The following is a 13,879-nucleotide window of genomic DNA, read 5'->3' as shown; positions in this document are numbered from 1 at the left end:
GTAATCCTAACCTATAAAGTAGGCTAAGTTGTTTTAGACTTAAAAATGTTTTTGTTTCTAATGTATAAAATCGAAGAACAGTTGACAGACAGGTTATAAAAAAAGACAATTATGTTTTGAAGTCGGCTTGTTCAGAATTGGAGAGCAAAACGACTTGTTTGTTAAAACTTGACTGAAGTCTGGTTTGTACAAATTGTGTTAATTAATCTAACCCATAAAATAGGTTAATTTATTATTAAGCTAAACAGTGCTTTTGTAAAGTGCAACGAAAAAGGATTTAGACATATTCTAAAAGAACAGTTTCTTATAAAAAAACTTGTGTTTTCGGAACGAAGACATCTCTTGCGGTAAAGTAATCAGTTTATTGTTTTCGCTCGAGTCAAGTAAACTGTGCAAAAAAGGTAAAAAACAACACTTGCAACAAAGAGACAATAAACGTACAGTAGTTCGTAGGCGAACATGTCAGGCTATTACGTCAGTGCGTAGCTGTGACTGTCCTGTTCAGCTGTAACTCCCACGTAAAATGCGAGATTTTGCGGCTGGTTTGGTCCAGTACCTACGCACCCGTGTTTTACGCACATAAATACAAAACAGATAAATTGCACTCGTTCTTTTTCGACCTGCTTTTCGGGAACATTTGGTGAAAGATAAGATAACATTAAAAAGCGGCGACAGTTTTGGTACGAAGCAGTTTAACCTGCTCGGCAAAAATACAGTTGGAACATTATGTATAAACAGTATAGGAACATTGTATGTAAAGTCCAGTCCACGAACAATTAGTTCAGTACATGTATTTGATCGTGATTTTTTGAAAGCGGCGTTCAGCTCTGCCTTGCATAAAAGGTAACGCATCAATAGATAAAAACAGTGGAAATCTGTGAAAATATAAACCGAAACCGATCACGAATCTGTGTCATCCGTTTTTGCCTCCACAGTCTCTGTTTTGTCCTCCGGACTTTTTCTCGTCTCCTCCTCGAGTTTACTAGTACAAGACGTCTCGTGTTCATCCAACATCACTCCCAGTTTCCTCTTCTGAGATTGCAACCTCTTTACGCTCTCTCGGAGGAGCTCCTGCTCCCTCTCCAGTTGCTCTGCCTCCTGAAAAAAGATATATTCAAATGAGATAGGGTTTAGCCACGATTTTAGTTGAAACTTTTTATTGGAGTAGTTTTTACCTGTAGCCTGTTTTTTAAAAAAAAACATTTTTCTGCTGATGTCATAATATGACATTTATTGTTACCGTATTCGAAAAGGTATATAGTACTGTGGGGTAAGATGAAACACCTTTATCGCATAATACCCCGATCGTGTTTCAAACAAGTAACAACGGTCTATGGGAGTCGAAATAACTCGGTTTTATAATTTTTAAATGTTCTCTGTTTACTACCAAATGAACAAAAAGGAGTCCCATCTTACCCCAACGCCAAACCTAATATATATAAATGTATGGTATGTTTAAAAAGACTAATGCATTTAAACATAAGTAAACAGGTATATGCCTACCATGCATGTTTTGTAACACATATGTATCCTATACACAGTAGCCTATATACACCCACATAAACTAGCCCAAGCTTGTTTAGGTATAAGAACATACTTGTCTACGCTTGTACAGTTTTATTCTAGATTAAATTACACATATATTGGGGGGGACATTTTCATATTACATAATATCCTGATATTGATTTATACAATTAACAACGTTATATAGAAGTTGTAAAGATACTTTAATAATTCTTTGAATGTTTCGTGTTTACTATTAAATTAGATGAGAAAATAGAATGAAAAGGTGGCCCATCTTCCCCCAACCTACTATATTTGTGGTAACTAACTGTTTTTTTGTAAATTAGGCTTATGGCCTTGATTATTGTAGTTTTTGCCTTGTTAATTAAACAAAACACTGATTAGCACGGTTAACAAACTATATTCACCTAACTGTTACAAATCATTTGTGTTTTCAAATTAGTCTGAACTCGTAGTGATTGTTGTTTCAGTCAAAACACACTGCGCGTTTTGCTTTGATTCTATTCATACCCAATAGGCGCTAACACGAAACTATATTAGTCGAGCGTTAAGTTATTAGTCGCCATAACTCATTAACTGTCTGTGGGTAAAGTGGCGCAATTGAAACCGCGGAAATGCCTAACTACGAATCCAAGTCGTAATAACCAGTTTAAACTTGCGGGCGGGCCAGGAATTCGCCTTTTTCGGGTCGCAGTACGTGGGGGTACGTGCCAGGGTACAAAATATTGGTTTACGTTTTGGGCGTGATTTCAGGGGGTTCTATTTTAGTCCTGATACCCTGGCGGCCGTTTCCCGCGCCGTGCCTTTCTCCTGAAAGCTCCCATACAGTTTTTGAATGAGTGAACTGTTTTCTCGAATGCGGAAGTCTGTGAGACCGCATTATACACATTCCGATAAAGCTGTACGCAGATACACTCAGGACAGTGCGCGCTCCCAGGCACGCGCGGAATGCCTCGAACAATACTAAAGTGGGGGGTACTGGAACTAACAGTGCGGCATCGAGGGAAGAATACGTTTAAAAACAATGCTCGTATCCGGTATGATTGTCCTGAAATGCGCCACGGTTCTGTAAAACGACTCTTGGAGCGCATGCAACTCAATATGTTTAAACCGGAAAATTTAACGCGATTAAGGAAATTACGCGTCACTGCGCCTCTACGAATTTCCTATACCACACACGCTTCAACTGGCGAAAGTGTAAAAGTGATGAAATCAAATCACAAGTTGACCTAAACTTTAATTGCGGATTTTAAAGATTAATAATTATATAATACCGGATACCATTTCGCGACTGCAAACAAGACAAAAGGACGAATCGACTCGTGGTAATCACTCTTCAAAGAGAGCGATTTATCGTTTTTTTTGCGGTTAGGTTTCGCAATAGTTCGTAACTCGAGCACGTGCGTTTCTCCTAAGTCGTAATGATCGTTGTTTTTCAGGGTGTAATTCAGTTCACGTCTACAGTTTACCACATGATTTGTAGCAGTGGGTGGGACTACAATATTATACGTTATAGCGGTTTTGTTCTTATTTTAGGCACGCGGATTTTGAGCACGTTTCAGCTCAATTTCCGTGAAGGAAAATCATTGTTCTTTTATTTTAAACGTTGTTAAGCCGAAATAGATATTACTATAAACCGATTTCGCTGTAATGTTTGCACTACTGTTTCGTAACATAACGGAATGTCTGTATCGGTGTCGTAACTCTGTTTGTGGTGCGTTCTAAATTGACAAGCAGTAAAACGGGGCTTTCCATTCGCGCTCTTCTCGGGCACTCCAGCGGCGATTTTGACGTCACAATCTCAACGGTTTCAAACGAAAACAAGGCTTTAAGTGTTCACGCCGCGACCCTATGGTTTCCCTATAGTCTGGCTTGGGCCACGCTGTATACCAAAGTCTTAGGAATTGTGGTCCCTGAGATCAGACGGCAATATACGCTCGTCCTATACACTGCTTGTGCTAGTTAACGAGAGTGCCAAGTCCACGTTTTGAAGTGGCCGACTCCTCTATCGTCTTTCAATAAACCTTTGGCTCGGGAACTTTTAGCCGGGAGTCTAACCGGTCTTCAGTGTAACTCGAATCCGGCTTTATCTCAATCGACGGACGCGCGCTAAAAATACGCGGAAATGATTGAAAAATCCCAACGAAACGCGGTTATCGTTTCTGTTTGATGTAGGGATAAGACTCGGTGACGTCTAGCTCAAAGAGGGCCGTTCTCCGAATTGATAAGACTCGTTACACTCGTTCATTAACCCTCAGAAGCGATAGTTAGCGCCAGCAGAATCTATCAGTTGACTTACTTTTTCAAGTCGTTCGAGAAGCTCTCGTCGACGGTTTCGACACTTTGCGGCGGCGACTCGATTCCTTTCCCGCTTGACTCGCATCCTCTCTCGTTCATCGTCGGACAACTGTCAGATAAACACGTAGTGAAAATCACGGAAGCGATAAAATCACCGCTGATGCCGCCGCAAGATTAACACCGCAAAGAAATCCCAACCGATGATATCATACTAGCTTGCGAATAACCACCATAAAAGTTTTAACCGATACTTTTAAGCTACATTCCGTACAACTTATATAGTTTATAGGCTAAAATGGCTTTAAACTGATACTTCCTGATCTCCTGTTTCGGTATGTTTAACTATAATAGGGTGGGGGAAAGTGGGAATTCGGTAGTAAACAAAGAAAATTCAAAGAATTTCTAAACCGTATCTTCACGATTTTCATACACCGTTGTTAATTGTTTAAAACACGATCAGGATATTTGGATAGTATGTGCTAAAGGTGTCCCGTCTTTCCCCATCCCTATATATAGATACGGTACTATTGCGTTTTGTTTAAAAATGAAACACCAGCTAATATCAAAATTGTCTTAGTTATTAGTTTTAAAAAACTGGCTCCAACAAAAAAAATGACTATTGGTCTGTTATTTGTGGGCGTCTACGTTCATTTGCTGACGCAATATCGCTATATTGGGTTTGGCGGCGGTTGAAATAAATTACAGTTTTGCGGCCCGCGCACAGTGGTTCGTAAAACCCGAGACACTAATCTATGATATGACATCATACAGCTTGGGGGTACGATCGCAAAAAAATCGAATTTAAATTTTTTTCACATTTCAAAACGAATTTTTTTTTTTCGAAATTTTTCTCAAAACGAAGTATATTGAATCGAAAGCGCGTGTCACAGTTTTAAATCCCCCAAAATACGTATGTTGAGTCACAGCTCGATTTTTCTAGGCATGATGGCTTTAAGGCGAACAAACAAAACGGCCGGAAATTCGAAGTGACCAACCATGGACCACGCTCCGTCTAAACAACATATTTGCTGTTTTGTTTTCGATTCTATCCGTGCGGAAAACGGTACATAGTTGACTTAACTGTTTCACAATAACGTCACAGCCTTTCCTGTTTGTATTTATATACGGATACATGTACAATGACGCATATAGTAGGTATAGTAGGTACATTTATTAAGTCTGTTTCTCGTCACATTTGGTAGTATACAAAGAACATTCAAATAATTATCTAGCTGTAGGAGTCTAAAATGCGTTAATTGTTTAAAACACGATTGGAAAATATGGGATTTATGAGCTAAAGGTGTCCCATCTTACCCTACAGTACTATATGTTAAAATCCGCGTGTGACCCTTTTAATTAGGTATATGCTTTGTTTTGTAGCTGTCAGAAGTATCGCCCAATTTGAATTCAATGTAAAAGTGCTTACGCTGCGCTGTATTGCGCCATTAGCTGATTGTATCTTGAATAGTAATTGTTCATGCCCGCAGAAGGTGCTGTGGTCGCGTGGCCCGCCGAACGATTGCGTACATTGGGCCTTTCGGCACCAATACACTGTCATTGGCCGCTTTATTGCGTCACAATCAAATAATTAAGATCGAAATCGCGATTTGGCAAGCAGACTGTCCGGGGTCGCGGCTGGAGTAATTGTCACTCGAGAGAATGCGCCAGTGCGCCGAAGCAGGAAACGGCCCAGCCGGCTACAATGCAAATTAACGTAGGCGAGTATTTTATGGAAGCAGGGAAAAGTTTATGATGAAACATAGGGCCCGGTTTTACCAGGAATCTCTTTAGATAGTTAAGTCCCGGCTGCTCTAATTATACATTGGTGACATACCTTACGCGCGGGGCACAGAGCTGGCGTTTTTGGTTTTTAATCTGGGCGTATAAACTGATTATTTGTCGTGATATGGAAGCTATGAGTCATTCTAATAGTTGGGCTTATAAACATAGATGGGTGTATGACGTCACAATACGACACTGTTACGCAGTTCAGCATAATTCGCAACTCATGTGGTATTATATGTCGAATCAGCGATTTTAAAGGAATGAAACAACATTTTAACTTGTTTACTGCTCTTAAAGTGGTTAGAAAACTTTAGAACTTAAAATTCCTATTACTTATAGCATATGGCTACTTACATCGTCTAAATCGACTGGGGGAGGCTTCAAATAGTATTGGTCTCTCAGTTGTGTTGCTTTGTAGGCCGCAGCAGAAGGGGAGGGTCTTTTATGTGACGTTGAAGCGTTGCCCTGGTTTTCTGAGCCTTCTTGCTTCACCATAAAATGATGCTGCGGGGGCAGTAAAGGGTACACGCCGTATGTGGATACAGGTGGGAGCCCTGCTGGTCTGTACGGCTGAGGAAAATACTGTGCCTCGTGGGTAGGTTGGTGCTGAAGGGGTTGGGCTTGGGAAACAATATGCTGTTGACGTCTGTGTTCTAGTATAGCCGCAGAATCGTAGCCTGTTGCCATTTCGTGGCTGTAGCCGTCGTTTTTCGGGCTCTGTCGCTGGTAGGTTGAAGTTGACTGTAAGATTCTTTGGTGCTGATCTAACTGGCTTGGTACATGAGGCGGAAGTATAAGGTGGGGAAAAGGCTTGAGGTGCCCCACACCTTCTAGCATCTTATGGTGCTGAGATATATCGCCTGCTGTCATAGGGGTGGCTACTGAATGCGGCTCCATCGGTCCCTCGCAGGTTGAACTTGGTTGCTGCGTTTGGCTGTTCATGCACTGGCTATTTCTTCGTAAAACGTTACTTTCGATGCTATGTTGTGGGCTCTGCTGACGTACATCCCTTCTAATCATTGGCAGCGACTGACTCATGGCAGTCATCAGCAATCTGTCACCTCTACTCACGTTTTTGCCAGAATAACCCGTATCCGATGCGCAGCGACCGGATGTCAAAACGGTATAAGTTTTTGAGCTGTGAACCGTCATGCGCTCGTCTGCCACTGACGATTCCTGGGAGATGCAAGACTGCTCTTCTGGCGCCCGAAACTCGCTCAAAACGCCCATGTCATTGTTTTTAGGCTGCTCGAAAGTTTTCGCGTACTGGTATTCACTTTGCGGTACGTTCCCTTGTAGTTCTGAATTCCTGTTGCGAAAATTGTATTCTAAACTCCGCTGGTCGCTGTAGCCTGCCTGGCAGTAGTCACGTGTAGTTTCTACCTGGTACAGATTCTGTCCGCTGTTGACAGAACTCGTTTGATCCGCGCGAAAGTTCTTTACGCCGCGACAAAGAGAGACGCTCGCCTGACGTTTTTCTTGCGCGCCCAAAGGCGAAGGTAATTTGCTACCGAGGCTTTTTCTCCCTACTTGGTCTACCGCGTGCGCACACGGCCCAGCGGCGCTTTCAAAGCTCCAGGATTCCCCTGCAGGTACAGCAGGAGCAGTCTCTTGGCAAAACTCGGTAGAATCGCTTGCTATTATGGAATAAGAGCCACCAAAATCTGCAGCGACGTCCTTGATATTTCCTTCCGTGTTTGAACTGAACAAACTATCCAGAGAATTGTCGAAATTCACTGTTTCGTAACCCTGCCCGGTTAAAACGCAATCTGCTGAAGTCTTACGGTGCGTTGTAGCTGAATACTGGCACTGTGGCGGGTATCCAGCTTCTTTGAATGACGGCGAGCGCTCCCACGGTTTCCCTTCGTTTACAAACGAGTTTTTTTCCCACTCGCTTCGAGTCCTGGTAACCTCACCTAGAGAGTTAGCTTTTCTAAGCTGTCCGACCACTTTCGGTTTATTCGGTAAAGTGTACCTGGCGTCGTCAAAGCTCCCTGGCTTCTCGAAAAACTGTCCAGGCTGCTGTTGGTTGTTGTACAGACAGAGATTAAGCACCTCGCTCTCCTCGCTGTCGACAGCGCTCAGTTCTCCCCCACCGCAAGCTTCGAAAGACGACGAGTTGGAAAACGAACTCAATCCGGACGCCGGTGACGTCATGTATGGATCGGTGGGGAGAAAAGAACTCGGGCTCGCAAAGTTCGCTTTACTCCTGTTCAATTGTACCGACTGCCTGCTGTACTCCTGGCCAGCTATTTTCTGTGGCCACTTCGACGCCCTCCTATTATTAGATCGGCCCATCGACGTATTAACACCGCTGCCAGGGCCGCCTACACCTGTTGTCGTAGTACGAGGCGCGTCAATACCACAGTCCGAATGCTTCCTGTTGTCGTGGGCAGACGCAGGTCGAGAGCTACTGATGTATTGTAGAGCATGCTGTTGCTGATTGTATGTATTGCTGACGTTTGAAAAACCCTTAATCCTTGAGCCGCTACTCTGTCTTCCAGGTCCCATGTCCTCAGTCCCGCCGTAGTGATTTCGTCTATTCAGCGTCGTGTTAGTGTTAAGCTGGGGTATGCGCGCTACGTTGCAGAATTCATTAGCGTAATTGGGCTGCGCTAACCCTTGTCCATACTTGGCGTGAAGTCCGCCCGACTGGCCGCCATACTCAAACTGGTTGCACGGAGATTGAACTCGTATTCCTTCGGTCTGAACGCCCATGGTTGCTCGGTTTCCTCCGTGTTTACAATCGGCATTGCCCTTCAGAGGCAAAGATACGTGGTGATCTGCAACAACAGAAAAAAAAAACAAGTTCAAAAACTTTTCAACATCAATCACCAATAATAAAGGTAACAACTCTTATGGCATAGAGTGCTAAAACTCTGCAAAACCAGCACAAAACGTAGATGGCCGCATCAGTTACGGAACCGAGAGCGGCGTGTCCAGCAGCGAGCACCCAAGCACACAAATGAAATGATATCAATTCGTGGTCGGGCGAAGGGTCGAATTTATTTGACGATCAAACCTTTTGTTATGAAATCTCGTTGGCTTCTCGCCCACGACAGCGTGACTGATGACTCATTTGTTTTTTAACAATTCGAACACTGAACTGAAAGCGAGTCTCATTGCGGCAGGTAGCGAGCAGGCGAACAGGCAGCGACAGGTACGACGTCTACTTGCGCCCTATTCCGGAAGCAGTTTGCCATTTTCCAAGCTCTCTGCCAGACATTACGCGAACGTGAAACAATAAAGACACGCCGGCGATCCGCGGGCTATTTGTAACCGAACCCGGTGGCCTGTGGAGATAGCGGAGGGGTTTTCCTACCTCCTCTGCCGCGGTGAAGTGCAAATAAGTGGCTGCTATTGTTTTGATTGCCTCTCGATACAAGCTCGATAACGTGAAACGCTAAACCGCCGTTTATCAACACAAAGAAGACATCTGTGCTTGTGTAGAAACATGTAGCGCCGAGGCGACATTACGTATAGGTACCAGTCGCCTCCATATTACGCCATGCCTATAAACGGCTGCCCGATACTTTATATAAGCAACTGCCATACACTGCACCCATAATGACCGGATGAGCGTTCCTCGGCACCGGATATCAGTGGACAGTAGCTGTCAGTCTATATGGGCGCTGTCTGTTTATTTAGTAGCAGGAAGTTATTCGTATTAGCGTATATACAGATTATGCTTAGCTTTTGCAAAGTATTTAAATGTCACCTCTAATATTATAGAGTATATAGCTGACACTAACGTAACTTGTGACAATTATCCTCTAATAAAATGATGGATTATAGATTTGTTTAAAGCATAAACATCCTTTTAAAGTCCTGTGTGTGGTCAGTACATATTAGAAGTGACTCACAAAAGCCGTCTAACTGACGAGATTTTTGGTGCACACAGCAGCCATTTTGTTTTACGCATACACGATAGTTCTCCATTTTAACCCATTAAGACTCTTAAAGGTGTAAGCCTAGACGAAACGCTGCAGTTTTAAGTCTGTCTGCAATGCTAATTTTGTAAAATGGCCACTATTCTAAGCATGAATGGTAATATCAACTGCATTGCCGCATTTTACACTCTGTACATCCTGCACTTTAGCTCATCTTTACTTGTAGAATACATTGGTTTTATACCCATTTAAATTATAAACCTACGCAAAAAAAGATTGAATAATAAAATACAAGCACACTATACATGATAAACAAAATGTTTGCATCTGTCTGAATTGTACAATACCCTTGACACATACACTTTAAACGAACTTTAGACCATACCCCTGTATCTATTTCTGCCATACAAATCTAAAACAAACTTTTTTTTCAAGATTTTTAGCAAAATTCTTCAAATTTTCGGACACCATTTTCTAAATAAAGCATAGTCCACTTTTTGAAATACTACTCTATAATTTGATACCCGGACCCCTAAACCAATTAGGGTGATTGGTTTTGGGTTAAACTTTATCTTTGCTGTTTAAGGGTCAACTGCTACAACCTGAACTACTTTGCGATAAAACATAAAATGTGCTGCCAAATTACACGCATATATATAGCCATATAATATATAGTAGGGTGGGAGAAGATGAGACAGATTTAGCACATAATATCCAAATATCCCGATCGTCTGAGGATACGGTTTCATAATTTTTTGAACTTTATTTATTTACTACCAAATAGGACGAGAAAAAATAATGAAAAGGTGTCCCATCTTATCCCATCGTACTATAACTATATAATATACTGATATACTCTATATGTCTGTTCTATGCTCTGAACTAAACAGATGTTAGAAGTTTAATTGAATTTAAAATAATCGATTTTGTCTGCTTTCTAAAACCTTTAGCTTTATAATAACTGCCACATTAACCGCTTAGTCTATATTGGTTAAGCATATTTCTATATATTCGATTCGCTGACGTATTTTTCTAATATCTGTTTAAAATCTATAAAAACTAAATTGCTAGCTGGATTCTTTCTAACTAATATAGTCTATTAAGCATAGGTTTAGTATCTGATCTGGTTTCCTTAAACAATCATTGCTATTAGTAGGGTGGGGAAGGCGGGACAAAGCACCTTTAGCACATAATATCCAAATATTCTGATCGTGTTTTAAACAATTAACAACGGTCTATTAGAGTCCTGAGGATACGGCTTTATAAATTTTTAAATGTTTTTTGCTCATAACCAAATTGGAGCAGCAAATAGGATGAAAAATTGTCCCATCTTCCCTCACCCTACTATACATGACCAGTTTCAACATAATTCCTGCTGCGTATTGAATACAAACAAAAATCTCTACCCGCACGAGCACAACGTTCGCCGTTTTATGATTTTCCTCTCCTTGTGTAATACTTCTTGTACAAAACAATAAAATCAGTCGAATATGCGCTTGTCAATTGCACCAGCGCGTCATCGGGTTATGAATCATTCGTATACACTGATTGATTCTTCCGCCAATCGCGTGTTGATATTATTTCGTTCCGCAAACGAAGTCGCATTCCTTAAATTTCCGGAACCCCAGAAATTGTTCAGATTCTGCGACATATGATTTCTATATGGCCGAATTACCGTGCGGTGACGAACCATATAACTGCGTGGGCGACGACAAATATAGTGGACAAATAAATGTTTTATACGGTATTTACCGTAAAAATAGGCGAACACATGTTACCTAATATGCGCAAAATGTCACCCTTTGTGAAAATAGCATTTCACGTTAGTGATTCAACCGCGCATTTTAAATGCTCCTATATAATATAAATATAAACGCATTGGAAGCGGAAATCGAAAACAGCGAGACGTATTGAACGTATTTGATGATATCATCATTAGGCCAATAACAGGTTACAACGAATTTCGTCATTACAACTATGAGCTGTAATATGTTCGCCATGAGAGAAGTCTGGTAAAGGATTTTGCTTTTTTAAAAGACCGTTGATGAAACATTCGTGTTTTAACGACTGTTGTTGCCCCGCCACGCAAAGATAAATCAAGTTTCATTTATTCATTAATAGAGCTTACTATTTGAATGAATGTAACTTACTTTATCCTCGCGTTGCCGGAAAATGACAGCCGGTATAACGCCAGTGTTCTTTTTATGCACCCCGTGCCAGCTTATAGGAGTTACCATGTATGTTACTTTGTGGGTGATTATTAATATATTTTTTTGTATTGAGCAACCCAAATAAAAACTTTAAAATAAACATTCTGTTATGATTTTCCGTAATTCGTTGCGGTAAGCACTCTTTTCGTATATAGTCCATAACTATTTAATTTGTTGGAACTTCGTTGGTATAAAAATAACCATTTGAAGCGGCGATTTTTCGCACCAAAAATGCGACAGTAATGCATCATGCCTAATAACCGGTTTAGATTCAAGATAAGATTTCTTAGATTTGAATCGCACTTCCGTTGTTGTTAGTGTACGTTTAATGACATTTAGCGTACACTGTACCAGCATGTATGCATCATCGCTGGCCCACAAACGGATATTATTCACCATGCGGTTGCTTAATCATTCAAATTCGATTCTCGCCGAGTTTAAGTTGGTTCACGTAACGAAATGTGCGGACTTACAAAAATAATTCGAAAATCTGCTAAAGCCTATAAGATTATAGCCGCTTATTTATGGATTTCCATTTAAAACGCTTTATAATTAAAAATAATTTCATTTAAAGCGACGAATCATCAAAAATAATTGCTTTTCCGGTTAAAATATAATTGTCCATAATTTTATAAATATTTATAGCAATTGAAAAATACTGATTCATATGATTTTATATTAAGTTTGTTGCCAAAAATCGGAGCATTTATATTAGCAAATAAATATTGTAATTTACCATAATAATGTGTTTCAAATCTCATATCGGCATCTAAATTAAGAGAATTTTTATCCATTTATTTTACCATTGGTGCCAATTTATAAAGTTTTAAATTTATTTTAACCTTTAAACTATAAAGTGTTTCAAAACACTGAAAGCCATTTTTTGGTGGTCAATTATTTTTTCTCTTATTATATAGGATAATTGACCAACATAGTGACCATGCAGATACCCTATAAATATAAGGTCTCCAGAGAGAAAATTAAGGCATTTAGACAGTATTAGTAGTCTTCCTGGCATAGTTTTCATAAATTATAGAATATTTTTAGAAAATCGGTGCTCTATGCTGTCCTACTGTGTTTTCCTTTATAATTTTATGATAGAAATATAAAAGGCACCTCAGAACGAAGCATATGGTACTGCTGTGTCACCTGCTGGTATCTTCTTGGTTGGAATCGGCAGTTGCTTCTGATTATCAGTGATTTTCTCAGCACGTGACGTCATTCCATGGATGAATCATCAGCACGGCCTATTCAGCGATAACAACCGACGAAAAGCTAGCACTGAAGCGTCCTGGAAACGAATTGTAGACATGTAACGGAAGTTTACCACACTAGTCCGCCTGGCGTGAACCTGGACGATCTGGAAGTCGAGTTTTCGCCTTGTTTGGCCTTAGTTTTAGCTCCACCTGCCTCCAGAACACGCGCCCGCCCATGGGCATATAATGGCGGACCTCACGTCGGAAACGCACAAAATCGATACACGTGTATACTGTACTGCTGTATTCCTAAAACTGGCTGTACATTTTCAAAGAAAACTGACTCTAACATGTTTATACTGTACTAAAGCAACTAAAAAACTCAGACACTACTACTATTGTACACTTCTCGCATTCCTTGTTTTTGGTTTTGCTTCGCTCGCTAACGCGACACATGGTACATTGCTGGCGGGTTCGAAAGTGGCGGCAGCGTTTGAATTGGCGGCGAAGCGTACACTGCCGCATGGAAGCGCTTGAGACGATGAAATCATCATCCGAAAAACCTCAAACGGGCCGGCACCGGTACGACAGATCAACTAGCAACAGGATATACGAGTGTGTTCGTCAAGCGGTTTAATTCCCACGACCCCCCACAATATTCCATTGCTGTTTACAGTGATTATTGTCAATTTTCTGGCTCATTTATCAAATCATAACCAGGGTGTCAGTAGGGTAGTACTGCCCGCTTTTTAACCTAAAACTCAGCCACAATTTGAGGTCTCTATGGTCAAATTACGTGGATTCTCAAAACCGCTTCCCTTTTGAGTTACAATAATTTATTTATTTGCTTGACCAAGCCCCCAACCCTGCAAATAATGGCTGGACCGAAGCCTTGAAAGTCGTTTGAGATGATTCATTCCAGGAAACCGTCTCGGGAATTTTTTGATATTTCTCTGCCAAGCAGAAACAAACATTA

General features: G+C 41.0%; 1 protein-coding gene across 1 annotated transcript; it reads right to left on the bottom strand.

Annotated features, from left to right (window-relative positions):
• Nucleotides 1-342: 342 nt before the first annotated feature.
• LOC149734163 (uncharacterized) lies at nucleotides 343-13,299 on the bottom strand. Its single transcript, XM_089880789.1, has 4 exons — nucleotides 12,857-13,299; nucleotides 5,962-8,390; nucleotides 3,824-3,931; nucleotides 343-1,098 (listed from the first exon to the last, which is right to left on the bottom strand). Exons 1-4 carry the CDS (start codon nucleotides 12,927-12,929, stop codon nucleotides 901-903), a joined length of 2,808 nt encoding a protein of 935 aa, XP_089736915.1. The 5' UTR covers nucleotides 12,930-13,299; the 3' UTR covers nucleotides 343-900.
• Between the last annotated feature and the right edge of the window lie 580 nt (nucleotides 13,300-13,879).

The sequence above is a fragment of the Ciona robusta genome, chromosome 7 (assembly GCF_009617815.1).
Source record: "Ciona robusta chromosome 7, ASM961781v2".
Taxonomy (NCBI): Eukaryota; Metazoa; Chordata; class Ascidiacea; order Phlebobranchia; family Cionidae; genus Ciona; species Ciona robusta.
The sequence above is the reverse complement of the archived record's forward strand: the minus strand, read 5'-3'. Positions and strand labels throughout refer to the sequence as shown.

Coding starts and splice junctions, on each gene's coding strand:
- LOC149734163 (XM_089880789.1), bottom strand. CDS start 12,929: ATGACGTCACGTGCTGAGAAAATCACTGATAATCAGAAGCAACTGCCG. Junction 3,932..5,961: donor CCCCAGTCGATTTAGACGAT/GTAAGTAGCCAT, acceptor TTTATCTGACAG/TTGTCCGACGATGAACGAGA. Junction 1,099..3,823: donor TTCTCGAACGACTTGAAAAA/GTAAGTCAACTG, acceptor ATCTTTTTTCAG/GAGGCAGAGCAACTGGAGAG.